This window comes from Protomyctophum parallelum (assembly GCF_964188405.1).
Source record: "Protomyctophum parallelum genome assembly, chromosome: 12".
NCBI lineage: Eukaryota > Metazoa > Chordata > Actinopteri > Myctophiformes > Myctophidae > Protomyctophum > Protomyctophum parallelum.
Window position 1 is genome coordinate 35,682,308 of NC_139712.1, and position 20,000 is coordinate 35,702,307.

The 20,000-nt window shown below is 44.6% G+C and overlaps 1 protein-coding gene across 1 annotated transcript in view; it reads left to right on the forward strand.

The window, feature by feature from the left end:
* The window catches only part of LOC310868025 (receptor-type tyrosine-protein phosphatase mu-like), a 167,688-nt gene that overhangs the window by 61,692 nt on the left and 85,996 nt on the right, over nucleotides 1-20,000 (forward strand). Inside the window, 5 exon segments of the mRNA XM_083778229.1 lie at nucleotides 7,008-7,086; nucleotides 9,275-9,390; nucleotides 12,627-12,801; nucleotides 15,664-15,776; nucleotides 15,933-16,113. Of these exon segments, the coding sequence (XP_083634355.1) occupies nucleotides 7,008-7,086; nucleotides 9,275-9,390; nucleotides 12,627-12,801; nucleotides 15,664-15,776; nucleotides 15,933-16,113 (664 nt within the window).

The following is a 20,000-nucleotide window of genomic DNA, read 5'->3' on the forward strand; positions in this document are numbered from 1 at the left end:
AATGGAGTTACAATCAAGACCGGGTGATTCTTGAAAGGATAGTGAAAAACTCCGCAGTGAAGCTATATTTTGACAATGGTAAACTAAAGCGCTGTAAGTGTTAATACTAGGGACGAGTACCGTTCACATTCGTACTGATGCTGTCAGGTTTTAAAGTTCAAACTGGAGCCACAAACCACCAGGAAACATGGATTTTTCAATCAATATCCAGTTTATTTTGCCGGATAATGAAAAGAGATGGACATTTGGCTTCATATGATGATTGGTATCGTGTGTCATGGTCTGCATACCATATCTCCCTGTCAGCCACTCCCACTCTCCATTCCTACCCTCAGTCATTGTCACACACCTGTTCCCACTCCATCCCCAGCCCAGCAGTGCCATGCCCCTTTTCACACCTGAGAACATTTCCCCAATCAACCCACCTCCTATAAAGACTGGACTCATTGCACACACAAACTGTGGGAACATAAACCGTTGTCCGGTGCGCAACCTTTCCTGATGTTTCCTGTGATTATCCTGTACCTGGAATTTCGTGTCTGTAAGGTTTTTGGACTTATGTGTTTTGCCTTGTTTTGCCTTGTTTTGCCTTTTTTGATTTTTGCCCTTTACTTTTGAAAAGTTTGGCCAAAGGGCTTCCCTGAGTTTGCTTGTGCTTGCTGCCTTGTGTTGTAGCTAACCTGCTTTATTTAATAAACCAGTGTTTGAAACAACTCTTCTCTGCATTTGGGTTCTATCTCCTGCTCACCGTGACAGTATGTTCCCACCATTTTGAACCCAGCAGACAGAGTTTAGTTTTTTTAGTTTTCTTAGTATTTTTCCCTGTTTTGAACGAGCTGCTGAGGCCTTCCAACATGGCTGTTTTGCCCTTTTCATATGGAGACTTTGGAGTGACAAGGAATGTCTTTTATGAGGATCCCCAGTTCCTTGAACAACTGGCAAAGTATTGGAGGCGGGATCGGAAGTTTGCTCAGTATATGGGCTTTTTCAGATGGGAGAGTCGGGGAGCCATTTTTCCCCGGCTGCCTCCTCAGGAGGCAGTCCCATTAGCCTCCCCTGCTCTTAGGCCCACTTCCTCACCCAGCCTGCCTGGTTCTCTGCCTCCCAGCCTGCCCAGCTCACCGCCACCCAGCCTGCCTGGCTCTCCGCTGCCCAGCCTGCCTGGCTCTCCGCTGCCCAGCCTGCCCAGCTCTCCGCTGCCCAGCTCTCTGCTGCCCAGTCTGCCCAGCTCTCCGCTGCCCAGCCTGCCTGGCTCTCCGCTGCCCAGTCTGCCCGGCTCTCCGCTGCCCGGCTCTCCGCCGCCCAGCCTGCCCGGCCCTCCGCCCAGCCTGCACGGCCCTCCGCCCGGCTCTCCGCTGCCCAGACCGCCTGGCTCTCTGTTGCCCAGCCTGCCCAGCACAGCGTTGCCCAGCACCCATGAGCCCTTCCAACCAGCGGTCTCCATTGATGTCCTGCCTGCGCCCTCTGCACCGTCAACAGCCCTATCGGCTGACCTGCCAGAGCCCTGGTCAGTCATCTCCCATGGTGATCTATGTCAGCCCATGGTCTTGGAAGCTCTGGTCTTGGGCTTTCTGCTCAGCTGCTTCCTCCAGCTGCCAGTTGCGGGCGATGGTTCTCCATGTCCAGGGTGTGCAGCATCCTCCTCTCCTGGGTGTGCAGCATCCTCCTCTCCTGGGTGTGCAGCATCCTCCTCTCCTGGGTGTGCAGCATCCTCCTCTCCTGGGTGTGCAGCATCCTCCTCTCCTGGGTGTGCAGCATCCTCCTCTCCTGGGTGTGCAGCATCCTCCTCTCCAGGGTGTGCAGCATCCTCCTCTCCTGGGTGTGCAGCATCCTCCTCTCCTGGGTGTGCAGCATCCTCCTCTCCAGGGTGTGCAGCATCCTCCTCTCCTGAGACTACGGTTCCGCCTGCAGCCCTGCCTCCTGTGTCTACAGCTCCGCCTCTGTCTGAGGCATCCCCGGCGTCACCTCCAAGGTCCTTCGCCTCGTCCCGGCTCACCGGCCGTCCTCCAGACTGCGTGTCCTCTGCCTCGTCCCGGCCATCAGGCCGTCCACCAGATGGCATCTCGACATCGTCTCAGCCCCCAGTCTCTGCTTCAGTCTCCCTCCTGACCCCCTCCGCCCACCCTGCTCTGTGTTCCGGGCCAGCATGGTGGGACGTCTGGAAGCTGTCCCTTAAGAGGGAGGTACTGTCATGGTCTGCATACCATATCTCCCTGTCAGCCACTCCCACTCTCCATTCCTACCCTCAGTCATTGTCACACACCTGTTCCCACTCCATCCCCAGCCCAGCAGTGCCATGCCCCTTTTCACACCTGAGAACATTTCCCCAATCAACCCACCTCCTATAAAGACTGGACTCATTGCACACACAAACTGTTGGAACATAAACCGTTGTCCGGTGCGCAACCTTTCCTGATGTTTAATGTGATTATCCTGTACCTGGAATTTCGTGTCTGTAAGGTTTTTTGTTTTGTTTTTAAGTTTTTTGTTTTTAAGTTTGCTTGTGCTTGCTGCCTTGTGTTGTAGCTAACCTGCTTTATTTAATAAACCAGTGTTTGAAACTACTCTGCTCTGCATTTGGGTTCTTTCTCCTGCTCACCGTGACATTGTGGCCTTTCTTAACAAACAAATAAAGTCACTGTTGGTCGGGGTGGTGTTGCAGTCTATTGTTTGATATTCACTCACGTCGCGTGTCTTCTTGTTAATACAAATACTCAATCACTCCAGAGATCCAAAAGTTGCGTCACATTTATTTCTCTGTCACATATAAACTTAAACAACCTGTGACACTTCCCCTTCTGTGTCGCATTCTATCTCCCACCAGGGAGATCAAATTAAAATGAAATTCATCCATTATTCAATATAATCCACATCACTGGAAGTAACTTACATTGACACAAGTTCAAAAGACGCATGCTGGGCAAACATTGGCAACATACAGCAAAGGGGAGACAAAGGGAGAAGTGAGGATGCAGGCCTGCTTTATGGGGAGTCTTATCGGGAGGAAGTGAGAGGGAGGCAGAGAGGCACTGCATGCCACAGGTACCTCCTGGGCCATTGTGGAGTCTCCTTGTGGATCGGAGGGGACATTAACCTTGTGGTTTGTAACAGATGCGGCACTGTACTGGTGCCAAAGACTCATAACGCGCGCCACAGTATGTTTAGTGGCAGATATGAGCTACAAAGACAGATAAAGCACGGCACAATGACACTATTCACTATTCACAATACTCTATTGGAGAATATTTAGCAGCTGCATGTAGAAGATTCTTCCTCTTATCTCCCACTCTTTCCTCACAGTGGCTATTTTGGAAAGCTGTGATATAGCTGTCCAAGAGTTCTCCAAAAAATGCATGTATGCATGGATGCTTCATTTCCTACTTGTTCCTATTTCCTATCTGCTAGAGCTACTCCAAAAATATCTGACCTCCAAGTACACAAGATCACATAATTATATTTAGTGTGCTGTGCACACACGCAACTACTGTAAAAGAGGCGTCCCATTTCTGGGGGCACGCTCGACACTTCCGTTTCAACCTCAAGCATTTAATCAACTCATAATTGATAACCGAATTAACAATATGTGGAACGCAGATAACTTTAAAAAATAGCAATCATTTGACAATTGGGCGCATAGATATGATTTAATGACTTTGTCCAAGTGAATATACAGAAGTTGCCTGAGGTGTGTTCTTGTGTATCCTACAAAAAAGTGGTGCCCCCAGAGGCAAAAACAATGGGGATTGTTTTGGGGTTCCGTTGCCTACAACAAACTCTCTTTGCTCTTGTGTAGCCTACAACCAAACCTTTGCACTTTGTTACCGGGAGGTCCAGATGTGTTCTTATCGCAATGCCCTAAACCCCTAATTGCTCCTGATGGGCAATTGCTGCCTTGCATGGTTTCCCCTGCCATGCATGCATGTGTGGGGTCTGTCCTAGGGAGAAGGGTAGCTACCCCCCTGAGACTGTCTGAGTGGTGTTGTGGTCTAGAGACTGGAGGTCACTACTGCTGGTGGGCAGTGGCCATGCTGTGGAAGGCTTCCTATAGCACTGGTGGAAGAAATACTTTTCATTTCCATTTTGTTCAAGGTTTCACGTCATTTTTTTCTTTTAGGTTTTATGACCTCAATTACACAAAACAACCTGAACTTTGAACATTCAGTGGATTTTCTGTGTTTTCTCTGGGGTTTGGAAGCCTTTTGAGCTGCAATGAAAACAGGCAAAACAGTGAAAACAGTGACATCAAAGTGAAAGTCAAATGTCAAAGAAAATAAGAAACAGCAGATCTAAAATTTGCAAAACAAATTGGGTTTAAGTGGTCAATGCATGTTTTGATAATAATCTAAATCTACACGTTTTCAAAAAATATAGTGCAGTAGCACTATATTACAATATTTACTGTACAATATTTTACTGTACAATATTTGTACAGTATATGAGATGTAGTGGAGTAAAAGTATAAAGTATCGAGCTAGTGGACATATTAATGTTAAGAGAAAACAGAATTCTCTCTCTCTCTCTCTCTTTCTCCCTCTATTTTTCAAAAAGCCAATTACATCCCAGATCAAATGTTTTGCCCGCACCCCCTCAGGTCAACTGTGTGTGTGTGTGTGTGTGTGTGTGTGTGTGTGTGCATGTATGACCTGCCTGACTTCACAAGCTGATGACATATCGACTGGTGTGCCCGCATGCACGCACGCATTCACGCACGCATGCATGCACGCATGCACGCACGCACGCACCTCAGTCTCTTGTATCAACAGGACATTGTTATTGCTGTGACATTTTATTATTCAATGACTGTGATTGTGAAAATGTTCATTAATTAACGTCTGTTACTCCTACTGTGTAGGAGTGCGTGCGTGCGTGCACGTGCGTGCGTGTGCGTGTATGATGTATGAGGAGGGTGGCACTTCCTGTAAACCCTGGGCTTCGACAGGAAGTGTTTGTTGCCAGTTTCTGTGATAAGACAGAATGTTGAAGTCTGCAGGTCACACACACACACACACACACACACACACACACACACACACACACACACACACACACACACACACACACACACACACACACACACACAGATGACACAATTTCCTACACTCTTTGTTGAGTCACTGCTCCCTCCCTCTCTCTCTCTCAATCCCCCCCCCCCCCCCCTCTCTCTCTCCCTATCGCATGCACGCACACACGCACTATTGTTCAGGTATGAATGAGTATTGTGTCTTTGAAGGAGCTGGAACAGAATGAGGCTTTGGCCAAAAACCTAAAAAGACCTCGCAGAGGCAAAACAGACCATAACCCTATCTTACAATATGGGGAAATGTCCAAAAAACTGAGCTTGAGCAGGTTGCAGACACACAACGGAGCCAATGATCTGGCAACCTCACAAAAGAAGAAAGTCCCCTAAATACTAGAGTCCAATGGACCACTTTGTGAAAATTAATTCTGAGTCATCCCTTACTGACCAATCAGCAGGTTTCTTCCACCTTGATCCGCCTTGGTTCCGCCTCCTTCTGGACGGTTATGCTGAGTTTGCAACAACAATGAAAACATAAATGACTCTCAGTCATATAACTGCCAGGTGCAACAAGCCCTTGTAGCGCCCGTTTTCCTTCGTTTCCGACCTTCTTTTGCTGGTTCACGCACTGTGTTTTGTTATGGTTGTCCTCTAGTTCCAGCTAGCTCATAACATTAGTTTCTGTTAGCTTAGGAGGCAGTGAATCATGACTAGGTTGCTAGTAAGGTCGCTAGCAGGCAGCCAATCGTGACTAGGACACCACTAAAGTCGCCACCGAAGTTGTCTTCACGTTCAGTCAGTAGTGGTGCGTGGTAATCTATTCCAGGCTTACCGAGCTTTTCAAGCACCTGGCAAATGTTATGGCCAGTTACTATACTATGTAACTGGTTTGAAATTTGTCTTAGCTTCTATTTGTAACCTATGTAATTCATATGTATACCTTTTGTTTTCCTTTTCCTGATCTTCTGATGTAGTGATGTTTTTTATATGATAATTATTGTATTACTCGACGACACTGAAAATTACTTTAATTACTCTAGATTTCTAGAATAAATAAAACTTGAATGAATGAATGAATAAATACTGCACCCGAGATTTCCCTTTTTTAACGAGACCAAGTTACACATAAGAATTTGATACATTAAATATCAGTACGAGGCGACCGAAAAACAGTTTTTTTTGGTAGTGGAATGGAGAGATTTTGAGCAGAATGACGGGAAGTACATATTGGGCGAAGGAAGAGTCACTTCAGGGGAAAAAAGGGTGAACAGGGCAGGACTCCTGACATGGGCAGCACACACTGGGCAGAGGCCAGGATTTGGACACAAGGCCAAGGGTGTGTCTTATACATGTCATACATGCTGCGTCAAAGCCACAGTTTTCAGTTGGAAGCTAGCGACGCGATGCGAAGCTATACAATGAGGCGACACATGTGGCTTTTGTGATAGCTTTCAAATGCTATCGCATGGTTGAGATGGCTGCAGCTTCATTCTTTCACATCAGCTACAAAAGCAAGAAAATACATACAAAATAATATAGCAACAAATAACATGAACACAGTTGAGCTGGATTTAACTTGACACTATCGGCCACAAAAGCTACACAATGACCAAGAGTTGTCTCACCAATCTCACTAATAAAATAGACAAAGAAGAACCATTTAAGTTCATGATCTATCCTGACCCTTCCCCCCCAAATTCCCATCTGTCCTGACACCTTATCCATAATTTATAAATGATGGATAATTAGTATGGACTTCGTCTCAACTCTTCATTATTGTCCCCTGTTCCTTTTGACCCAAGTGTTTATTTTCCTTTTAATAGTGTTGTTCGTTGGACACATACTTGATGACAAGTTCACACTCTTAAACTGTGTGTGTGTGTGTGTGTGTGTGTGTGTGTGTGTGTGTGTGTGTGTGTGTGTGTGTGTGTGTGTGTGTGTGTGTGTGTGTGTGTGTGTGTGTGGTGCGTGTGTGCGTGCATGCGTTCAGTTGGTGTTAGAGGTGGTCTCAACAGGACAAAGGGGTCTTCTGGCCATCAAAGACATCGCAGTCCAAGGACACGAATGTAGTAAGTACCACACACACACGCACACACGCGCACGCGCGCACACACACACACACACACACACACACACACACACACACACACACACACACACACACACACACAAACACACTTAGAGTGTGAACTTGACCCTTGCTATGCAATTAAGTACTCTAAGCTCATTAGCCAATCGGAATTAATTATAAAACCCACTGTGTTGTAAACAAGGAACTCGTTAAAACAAATTGCATTTCATTAGCTTTGATGTCCATCCATCTCTCCATCCATCCATCCATCCATCCATCTCTCCATCCATCTCTCCATCCATCCATCCATCCATCCGTTTTTGACCCAGAATGTTTTGGTTTTGTTACATGATATGTCACACACACACACACACACACACACACACACACACACACACACACACACACACACACACACATACACACACACGCTTCCTGGCTCAAGGGATCATGAGACAGGTTACACTGTTGGTGTAGTGATTCATCTCCCTGGAGCTGGAGATAATAGAACATCCTATAATATTGTAAATCCCCTCAGAGAGGGGAGGGGAGGAGAGGGGAGGGGAGGGGAGGGGAGAGGAGAGGAGAGGAGAGGAGAGGAGAGGAGAGGAGAGGAGAGGAGAGGAGAGGAGAGGAGAGGAGAGGAGAGGAGAGGAGAGGAGAGGATTTCACATTGCATAGATGCTGGTTTTGCAATCTCTGCCAACTGATATCCATCTTCCACCGCTTATCCATAGTCGAGTCGCGGGGGCAACAGCTCCACCAGAGAGCTCCAGACTTCCCTCTCCAGAGCAACATTAGCGACTTCCTCCTAGGTGATCCCGAGATGTTCCATGGCCAGTGAGTGTTTCGTCCTAACCAGATGCCCGTACCACCTAAGCTGGCTCCTTTCCAGGCGAAGAAGCAGCGACTCTACTCCGAGTCTCTCTCATGTGACTGAACTTCTCACCCTCTCTCTAATGGAGATGCCAGCCACCCGTTGAAGAAAACTCATTTCAGCCGCTTGTATTTGCGACCTGACTCTTCCAGTCATGTCCCACACTTCATGACCATATAGGTGAGAGTAGGAACGAAGATTGCTCGGTAGACGGAGAGTTAATAATCACTTGTTTAATACATATTATACATTATACATATATGAGGAGAGCTTGGATACCTGAAGGTCCAGGTCATATGCTATTTGGATGTAAGCAGATCTCTCCCAGTGACAGCCAACTGTCACAATCTGCGAGTTATGGCATTATTTCCAGTTCTGACGTCCTATAGTTCAATTTCTGCGACATTCCTCATTGTAGACATGGGGTCTAGGAAACTGTTTGTGTGTGCACATCTGCACGTGTACGCGTGTATGTGCGGAGCACATAGTCTGTAGTTGGTGTGTAATTTGAGCTGTTTGGGCATGGCTACTTTCTTTTCTCGCTGCTCTTCAGATGCATGTGAAGTTGTTGTTCACAGCATCAACAAAGTAGTCCAGCTTGGATCAGAGGATATGTTTGATCATAGTGGAATATTCAATTGATATGTTATCATTGCACAGGCCTTAATGTGTAACGGAAAAAAACACCAATCTGTCCCTGCATGCTAAAGCACAATATAATAAGCAAATCCGACACCAAATTAACGTGCACGATCTCTGGGGGCGCATACACGCGCAGTGTGTGCGCGCACACCAGACGCGCTGGTCCTGATCCACACAGACAGCCACAGCCAGGCACAGAACATGTCCCTACCCAAAACACTGAGGTAAACATGTTGTTTCCACCGAAAAATTGCTTCCAATAGCTTGTTATTTTGCATCGAGGAGCGCTGTGTGAGTGTGTGTACTCGGGCCAACAAAACACTCCCACAGTGAAAACCTTATTTATCCTTCGTCATACAACGTGTTGCGTGCTGAAGATAGCTGATTGAAATGATGCAATGTTGTGTTTTTGTAATGAACACACCTCACTCAAATCATTACACATATATTGCATTGATATTAACGTGATAGTGTAATCGTTGTTTTATCAGTCCTATTCATTTTGTAATGTAATTGTGTTTTTCTAGTGAATATAAAATCATTGTATTGACATCATTGTTATTATTGTGATGTAATAATTGTGTTTTTCTAGTGAATATAAAATCATTGTAGCCTATTGACACCATTTTCATTTTGTTAATATTGTAATGTAATTGTGTTTTTCTAGTGAACACGCCTCACTTCCTGCACATCAAAGGCGTGGAGGTGAACTCCAGACAGACGGCCACGTTCCACTGTACGGTCAACGGACGACCTCAAAACCACATTCACCTCTGGCTTCAGGTAATTATCCACCTCATCATAAACCTCATTAACATGCAGGTAATTATCCACCTCATTATCATAAACCTCATTATGTTCCACTGTACGGTCAACGGACGACCTCAAAACTACATTCACCTCTGACTTCAGGTAATTATCCACCTCATTATCATAAACCTCATTATGTTCCACTGTACGGTCAACGGACGACCTCAAAACTACATTCACCTCTGACTTCAGTCCACCTCATTATCATAAACCTCATTAACATGCAGTAAACTAACTTACCTCATTAACATACAGGTAATTATCCACCTCATTATCATAAACCTCATTAACATGCAGGTAATTATCCACCTCATTATCATAAACCTCATTATGTTCCACTGTACGGTCAACGGACGACCTCAAAACCACATTCACCTCTGGCTTCAGGTAATTATCCACCTCATCATAAACCTCATTAACATGCAGGTAATTATCCACCTCATTATCATAAACCTCATTATGTTCCACTGTACGGTCAACGGACAACCTCAAAACCACATTCACCTCTGACTTCAGGTAATTATCCACCTCATTATCATAAACCTCATTAGCATGCAGGTAATTATCCACCTCATTAACACAGATAATTATCCAACTCATTATTATAAACCTCATTAGAATGTAGTAAACTACCTTACCTCATAAACATGCAGTAAACTACCGTACCTCATTAACATACAGGTAATTATCCACCTCATTATCATAAACCTCATTAGAATGTAGTAAACTACCTTACCTCATAAACATGCAGTAAACTACCTTACCTCATTAACATACAGGTAATTATCCACCTCATTATCATAAACCTCATTAACACCCAGAATGCATTTAAATAAATGGCCACCACTGATATGCCCTATAAACAGAAAATGTGACCTTGTTAACATACATGCAATCAGAGGCGCAAGACTGACCGAACTGATCCGTCCCCCCCACCACCCTAGAGGAGGGGGGGATGGGGGGTCTAACCACAAAAACGTGGGGTTATGGTTAGGGTTTGGGGTCGGACTACAGAGAGGTTGTTCCAGTGACTCAATGTACATACAAAACTGCGTTTTGGCACAGTTATTATTATTATTATTATGAATTACCTGGCTGTGATTCCTCCTCCTCCCCATTTGTCTCAAAACGTAAAAGTTTAACCACATTATCAGCAGCGCCTCGAACAGGTCAAAACTCACTGACCATCTGATCTGTAAGTTAGCCTATATCCTATATAAAATGTACAACACCTGGGAAGTTTTCAGGAGAGGATGTTTTAACATCAACATGTAGTTAGTGTTAAACCCATGCAACTCGAGAGGAAAGAAAACCTTACCTGGTGTTGACAGTTGTGCTTAATAGTGGCGTCGATCTCAACTACATGATAGTTTGTGGCATGTCATGTGGACGCTCTCAGTTTTTTAAATTAACATCAAGAGTCCCACAGCTAGAAATGGCATTAAAATAAGGTCCGTCCGTGCTGTATAAATCTTCTCTTATGGGGGTCCTTCTCTTCTCTTCAAATGGGGGGGTCCGCAGGCTAATACGTGTCCATTTGGGGGTCCTTGACATGAAAAGGATAAAGTAAATTCATCTACTGATCGTCTTACCAAAAGTGGTGCGTGACACCAAAAGTGGCGACCTATTGAATCCTGTTCCTGTATTATTAGAATCATTATAGAGTGCAAAGCACATTGGGTCACTGATGGCGGTGTAACAACTCCCAACTTCCGAAAACAGTAGAACGGGCCAAACCATTTTGGGATTTAAACAGGGGTGGATCAAATATATGCTTCAAAATATATCACGTTTATGAACGCAGGATTTCAAAAGTATTACTCCTAAGATAACTTTGGAGCCAGGGGGGATACAGGGGGGGACCCCCTAACTCATCTGGGGGGGACCAATGTGACGCTGGCAGGGGATTCGTCCCCTGCGTCCCTGCGGTTATTGCGCCCCTGCATGCAATCACAAAAATTAAGCTCCATGAATAATTGTGGAATGAAAAAAAAGAAAAATAGAAAACTGTCAATTTTAACGTTGATGTTCCCAGTGGACCTGTAGTTATATAAGTAGTTATATCAGTGCAAATCAACATCAGCTGGGTTGTCGTAAATGTACAGGGTATATAAATTATATTTATTCTATTTTACCAAGCTGTCACACGAGAAGCATCTCATGATCAGTAAAAGCAGGTGAGAGCTCTCTGAAAACATTCGCAACCTGACTGTTGGCTCAGCATCAAAATGGAACTGGTCACAGGCGTATTGTGGATATTCCAGTAAACCAAGGACCACTACTCTGAAAGACCATTTCTGAAAGATCTCCAAGAAACACTTGGAGGCAGCGAGAGAGAAAACAATAGGCAATGCACTCCACCGCCAAGGTGGAGTGCATTGCCTCTCAGGTTGTGAATGTCTTGAGGGAGCACTTTCATTTTACCTATACCAGGAGATGTTTTTCAATTTTCAATAACCCATTTAGACCTGAGGACGATTCTACAAAGGCCTTCTAAATCCTGACAGTTTTCTGAAAAGCCCATGTTTCTATGTCAGTGGTGCTCAAACATTTTGATGTCAAGGACCCCCAAAAATATATGTATATCGGCCGCCGACCCCCATCTAAAAATATGTTGTTTTAAAAACATTCGCTCTGAAAGAATATATATTCAAAGCTTTGCACCACATTTTCACGATTTTTCAAAAATAGTCTAATCTACAAGCTCGTAGCGCGGCACTCAGTGTCGCGCTATGAACTTGTAGATCTTCTATTTTTCAATAGCTAAAGCATAACATGATGCTTTAAACACCAAAAGTCGTTCCCGTCCTGAATTGGATAAACCACCTGATGCTGTTTTGCACAGATTCCACGGACAATGCACTTTTGTGGTTTCCTTTACTTTCGTGGATTTCTAGAGTTAATTCCAATGCCTGGTAAGAATTTCATAGCATCATTGGAAATAATTTACTAGACTGAAAACTGGAAAGTTGAAGTGAAAGGTTGAGGCGTGCAATACTTATTTTCCCCTCTAATATTGTATTTCAGGGTATTGGGAGTGTAAATGTATATTGTATTTCAGGATAGTGGAGGTGTACTGTGTAAATCTATTAAATATATGATTAATATTTCAGGGTATTGGGGGTGTGAATGTATTAAATATATGATCAATATTTCAGGGTATTGGGGTGTAAATGTATTACACATATATTATTACTATTGTATTTCAGGGTATTGGGGGTCGCCAAGCGTTTGTCAGAGAGACCAAGGCGGTGAACTCTCGACGCTACGTTGCCAGTTTTGACGTTGAAAACACGACGAAGGGAGACTCCGGTCGCTATCGATGTCTCGCCCAATCAGAGCACGGTGTGGGCGTGTCCTCCTACGCCGAGCTCACTGTCAAACGTGAGTATACTGTATTCTGATTGGTCCATATACTCTGTGGGTGGGGAGGGAAGGGGAGAGGAGAGGAGAGGAGAGGAGAGGAGAGGAGAATCTTGTCTTTGTTTTTTTCTTCAGATGTTGGTGTCATTATAGTTTAGATCAATACCCTGATAGAGGTGACACGTGTGTGTGTGTGTGTGTGTGTGTGTGTGTGTGTGTAATAGGCGGATCAATGGCTTGTCTGATGTCTCTGTTTCAGCAAACAACATGGATGGACACACACACACACACACACACACACACACATACACACACACACACACACACACACACACACACACACACACACACACACACACACACACACAGATCAGTTGTCGTCGGCCACCTGACCTTACAGATATCCCACAATCCCCGGCACTTACGTAAACTCTTGATTGAACTGTCAATCAAACAGTGTGTGTGTGTGTGTGTGTGTGTGTGTGTGTGCGCGTGTGTGTGTGTTTAAGGATAATTGAAGCTCTTCCAGGCGCAAAAGAAAGAAACAGAGAAAGATAAACCTTTATTGATCCCCTGAGAGAGAGAGTGACATAGAGAGAGAGAGAGAGAGAGAGAGAGAGAGAGAGAGAGAGAGTTGAATTGAATTGAATTGAATTGATTTGAAATTGAGAGAGAGAGAGAGAGAGAGAGAGAGAGAGAGAGATATGTCGGACGGACGGACGGACAGACAGACAGACAGACAGACAGGGCTGGAGGGCTGGATGGATGGATGGATGGATGGAGGGCTGGATAGGTGGAAGGGTGTATGGGTGGATAGATGGATAGGTGGAAGGGTGGATGGGTGGATAGATGGATAGGTGGAAGGGTGTATGGGTGGATAGATGGATTGATGGAAGGGTGGATGGGTGGATAGGTGGATAGGTGGATAGGTGGAAGGGTGTATGGGTGGATAGATGGATAGGTGGAAGGGTGGATGGGTGGATAGGTGGATAGGTGGAAGGGTGTATGGGTGGATAGATGGAAGGGTGGATGGGTGGATAGATGGATAGGTGGAAGGGTGTATGGGTGGATAGATGGATAGGTGGAAGGGTGGATGGGTGGATAGGTGGATAGGTGGATAGGTGGAAGGGTGTATGGGTGGATGGGTGGATGAAGTGGGTCAAGGAGAATTAGATCAGCTCCACAGGGGATTGTGGGTAATGGAATCCAGGTCTGCTACGATCCGCTGAACTTCAGGAATTATAATTAACAGGTCGTTTCGAGGAAGCAATCTGATTGGTTGAAACAGCCTTCTAACCGTGGTTCAAACGAGCATCACTCCACACCTAATCAAAACAAAGAATTCAGCTGCTCTGTTTTCCCAGAGTGTAGCAAACTCGCTAGTTTCTTGGGACATTTGTGGTCGTAGTGACTACATCCGTCATTAAAAAAAAAAGTTTTTTCAGAGATTTTCTTAGTTTTAAGGGTTAGTTTTAACTGGCTCGTTCCTGTAGCATCACAGGCGTGCATTAATGACGTTAAACCACCCCCTCTCGTGTAATATTGCTTAATTAATTCCTTATAAAAGGGACACAGACAGACAGGTACAACAGGTGCGCTGACAATAGCTACTGGGTGGGACATTCATTTCCTTACTTGTATTGGTCCTGAGGAGGCCGGTGCCCAGTCTAATTATATATACTAGTCCTTACCCGTTGTGAGATATTGCCCCCCCCCCATAAATATCTTTAATTGTCGTTCATTTTGACTTGTATATTATATTCATGTTTTTTTTAATGAATACAAACAGCACTATAACATGAAAGTATTCGTACAAATGCATGGCAGGGAAATATGTTCATGGCAAGGACCGCAACATTTACACTTATTAGCCCACAGACCCCCATTTGAAAAGTATGAAGGCCCCCCAGTTTGACATGCACCACAGAAACTATGGTGCATGTATTTTGTGAGTCGCACAGATGAAGTTTTAGGTGCATTTGCGTCCAAAATGTGCACAATTCTGAGCTCTGGCTTGAGAAAACTCATGGCTTTTGCAACCTGTGATGTTATGAGCTTGTAGATTAGATTTTTGTGAGATTTGCACAAAAGCTGTAGGTGGAAGAGCAAAAAGTGTGATTGGAAGAAAATTCAAAATGGCGGAAAATCTATCCTGACCCAAATGGGCGTGGCTTATTTGGGGAGATGCGTCATGACCCAAGGAATCAGGGGAAAGTGAAAATCGACCTATGGTTCAAGAGTTATAAGGCAAAATGTAAAGTGGGCTGTTATAGCGCCACCATGAGGCCGACTGATGTAATTATTTATTACATTAATTTTAATAATTATTATGAACCTCCCCTCCAAGTGTTGTGACTGTAGCTCAGACGTTTTCTGTGAGAAAGATATTAGATTTTTGCATTTTCTCATGGATGGGTAAGTGGATGGGTAATTTTAATGCACTAATAAATTAATTATTAATCAATATTGTGTAAAATTACAAAAGGGCTTCATTAAGACCTCCATATTATTATGGTCAATGCCTGTGTGAAAAGTGGGAGTGATTGGTGCGATTGGCGCTACGGAAGTGTTTCTGACACACACACATTTAGACATTTAGACATTTGGATAGATAGATGATGATGAGAGCCCTAAAGGGCGAGCTCTCGTGCACGCATCCGTCTGGGTGACGGCAGACTGCTGGGCGAGTGCTGGCGCTTTGGCATGGGGGCTCAGATCAACATATGGAATGAATTACAGTATGTACTAGCCATATATGGAGCGTGTCTTGAGTGTACAGGGTTTGATGAAGTCATATATGCAGCGTGTCACGAGGCGTGACGGACGGTCACGACGCAATAATTACTGTACACTCATTGTTGTTGTTGTTGTTTTTGTGTTCAGAGCCCCCCTCCCCCATCGCTCCTCCACAACTGGTTGCTGTTGGTGCCACCTACCTGTGGATCGAACTCAACGCTAACTCCATCAATGGAGACGGACCCATCAAGGAGAAAGAGGTATAAGAGTGTGTGTGTGACTGTGTGTGTGTGTGTGTGTGTGTGCATGTGCGAGTGTGTGCGTGCGTGCGTGCGTGCGTGTGTGTTGTTCAATATACTGTATTCGTAATATTATAAATCTCACGTTAATAATAATATTTTGTGATCATTGTACAGGTGGAGTATCGGACATCGTCAGGCATGTTGATAGACACCACGCCAGTGGATAAATCTCAGCTGAAGATCGGTCATCTGGACCCAGATACTGAATACTACATCAGTGTTCTGTTGACCAGACCCCTGGAGGGAGGAACGGGAAACCCCGGGCCACCTCTCAATGCCAGGACCAAATGTGCTGGTAGGTCTGTCTGTCTGTCTGTCTGTCTGTCTGTCTGTCTGACTTTCTGCAATGCTATGGGGAAATAATTGGATGCTATCGATATGGCTAGAGGCTATGGATATGATTGGCTATGGAGCTAATTGGATGCTTATGGATTTGGACGCTATCGCCCTTGTCTCTGGTCCCACTTGGAAGAGGCCGGTCTCCGAAGGTGGTCCATACAGAGGGGACAGATGGTGAATATGTGTTCTGCAGTCTGCTCGGGCTCGCCACACTCAAGTGCTGCGCTTTCTGCGTCAGGCCCCACTTTTCTTCATAGTTGACTTGGAAGCGACCGAACCCAGTACGCAGGTGGTTCAGCGAAGTGTATTTCCCAGCGTGGTGGTAGATCTTTTCCTGCGATGGCTCGGCTGACTCCCAATTCCGGGTTTCCAGGGTGCCGCCAGCCATGCGCTTGTGGACAAGTCCTCCAGCCATGCGCTTGTGGACAAGTCCTCCGAGAGCATCTCTTGTGGACAAGTCCTCCGAGAGCATCTCTTGTGCCACCTCGTGCAGGTGGCGTGAATTGAGTCTGTTTGGCGGTGCTGTTCTTTCTCATTTTTGTGTGACATTGTTATAGTGAATCTCCTTGAAGTGAATTGTGCTGAGCAGGAAGCTCACACACTAATTGTTGTCCTCGTTATCTAGTGATTAGTCTAATTGAAGCCTGATTGACTGGTGTTGCTGTCGCAAGGGGTTGTGTGTGTGCGTGTATGTGTGTGAGTGTGTGCGTGTGTGTGTGTGTGTGTGCGCGCGTACATGTGTGTCTTTGTGTGTGTGTGTGTGTGTGTGTGTGTGTGTGTGTGGAGGGGGTGGCTTTGGGTGTATGTGTTGTTGGTTATGTGCACGCTTGTGGATAGGAGGGGGAGTGCAGTAATTCAAATTCTTAAAGGAGCTATCTGTGGACAGCATTTGTTGATACTTTAACATTAAAGTGATGAACACATTAATGCATACTGTTTTTTACTATGACTGTAAAAATAGACCATGCTGCATGATGACACAATCGTGATGTATATACAGTGCAATGCGTTTGCACATTTACACAAGTGAAACTTGAATGCAGGACTTTTATTTTGTATTTTTACATGATGGTGGTAGAGGGTATATGCGCGTGACGTCATTATCAAACCAGGAAGTTATGCAGGAATGCCTACTGAGTGGCTAAAAACAATACTTTCTGGCCTTGACAGCCCATACATCCAAACAGAAAAGTCATATCTAATTGCATTAAACGACATTAAACCAGGTTAAGCTCACTTTGCCTGTCACTTTGCCACTGGATTTGCCACTCGATGTCCCTTTCACTTCATGCATGCGCATACCCTCTATTGCTAGTTTTACTAGTAAAAAAAAAGGTACAATAAAATGTAATATAAAATGTAATATAACACTGCAGCTCTTCTAATCTCTGTGAATGTTTCGTCCAGATTACCTCATACCTTCGTTAAAGGGTAAGACCAAATTTTTTGAGGTTTGGGTTGTGTAGTTACTTTGCCATGATGCAACTCCAAATGTGGACAAGAAATAAAAAAATACTGCTCCAGTGATTAGAAATTGATAATTCAAAATATGCTCCTCATTGACTTACATTGTAGCTAAAACAGCTCTCAAAGTCACTCTTTTAGTACGTAAACAAACACAAACTAAGTTGATTCAGACAATATAGAGCATCACCAAAACTCATGTGGTTTTATTTTTTCATAAAAATGTTAGATTCCTGTTGATTTTACTATTTGAAGATCTGGATCCGGATCCACGGATCCAGTCCGGGTTTTCTTCCCAATAAAATGGACAAATCAACAGGAAGATAACATTTTTATGAAAAAATAAAACCACATGCGTTTTGGTGATGCTCTATATTGTCTGAATCAACTTTGTTTGTGTTTGTTTACGTACTAAAAGAGTGACTTTGAGAGCTGTTTTAGCTACAATGTAAGTCAATGAGGAGCATATTTTGAATTATCAATTTCTAATCACTGGAGCAGTTATTTTTTATTTCTTGTCCACATTTGGAGTTGCATCATGGCAAAGTAACTACACAACCCAAACCTCAAAAAAGTGGTCTTACCCTTTAACACTGATCCATCTAACGAGATGAATATTAATTCCAGCTTCATGCAAAAACAACAAAGGCCTCGCCCTGACCCCATTTTTATTATAAGTAAACCTCAACCCTCCTGTTGACACACTTTCAACGGTCACACAAACACCTCATGTACACAGCACCACAACACTATACACCTCATAAAGTATACACACGACACAACACGACTACACAACGCCACACAACTCTCCATGCGCTCATTCACTAGTCCAAAGGCATGATGCACATTTTGAGCCACCATCCATCCGCCTGTCCATCCGCATTTAACAGTCCAGCCTTCATTCTTTTTGTATACCGTAGTTTAGTTGTTGTGCAGTGTAGTTCATGCTGACTCCAGGCGGAGCTCGGGGCTAAGAGTCGATATATCTTAGTAGCCTCGGAAACCCAGACGTTTTCAATTCGGCATACAGTAGCGCAAACGTCGCTCACTCTCTGCTGATTTCTGGTCGTTAAATTGACGCACATACGCACACACACTCTCTCTCTCTCTCTCTCTCTCTCTCTCTCTCTCTCTCTGTCGCTCTAATTATTTAGTCTCATGTCATGCAGCTGTTTGTGGATCCTGCCGGGATCTGCCTATCCCATAGAAAGCATAGGTGAGTTCCAGTCTGATATCTTAGTGGCCACAGAGGGATCTCCTGCTGTGAGGTCACGTCATGCTGTCATGCGTTGTCGTAGCAACACTGACCGCTAAACTGTGGGGTTTGATTTGGGCTCGGCTGTAGGTGGAGATGGGGGGAGTGGCTCATGGGAGCAGTCAGTGTCAGGGTTTTTTGAATGGCAGGTGTTTGTGATTGTGACTAACGAGGTTGATCTCTATTTAGTAGAGTGTTGGGCGTGGGCGGGGCTTGGCCACACAGACTGAAGACACACACAGAGAGCAGAGCTAGTGCAAGAGAAGACCAACTGAACTGAAATCAGATGGTCAGATGTTCCCAGCACGGCTGGGCTGACTTTATTTGTCACTAAGTATTTATGTTAAGTTTAACCAAGTCTGTTGCTAACCACAGTAGCAACAGACAGCGCTACAATAACCTTTTACATGTTTTACATTGTTATAATGATAATTAGACTAAAAAAAATAACCTCGATTCTCTCCCAGACTCCCTCCAAAGTCAGAGTTCAGAGTTTTAATGAATTTAGAATTATGTACACGATGTAATTTGCATACAAATGTGAGGGACTTTATTTATTTGACTACGTTTTTAAATAGTTCATCAAAAATGCTCTCAAACACACACATGCCAGTGTGCCAGTGATCACCATCCTTGGTGCCAATGTTGTCACCATTACGGGGTTAGTAAACTCATTAGGATAGCACTGTAGGCTAGGCTAGGCTAGCACTGTGGACATTAGGGGGTTAATAGTAAAGTCATTAGCATGATGATGGTGCTGTGCTCATTAGGCCGTTAATGATAAACACATTAACATGCATGTTAGCTTGATTACTGCATCTGCCCCCCCCCCACACACACACACACACACGCACCTGCAGGATAGGCCTACAGCACTGTGTGTTTGTGTGTGTGGTGTGTGTGTGTGTGTGTGTGTGTGTGTGTGTGTGTGTGTATGCATGGGTGCGTGCATGCGTGTCAGCATCGTATAGGGAATTTTAGACTAGAGAACACAAACAAGTGAATTAACTCAATTACACAATCTCTCTCTCTCTCTCTCTCTCCCCTGGGTTTTCACAGTGATTATTAAATACAAACATGCATCATCTTCTCCTGGGTCACTAGATCATGACTATACTGTGTAA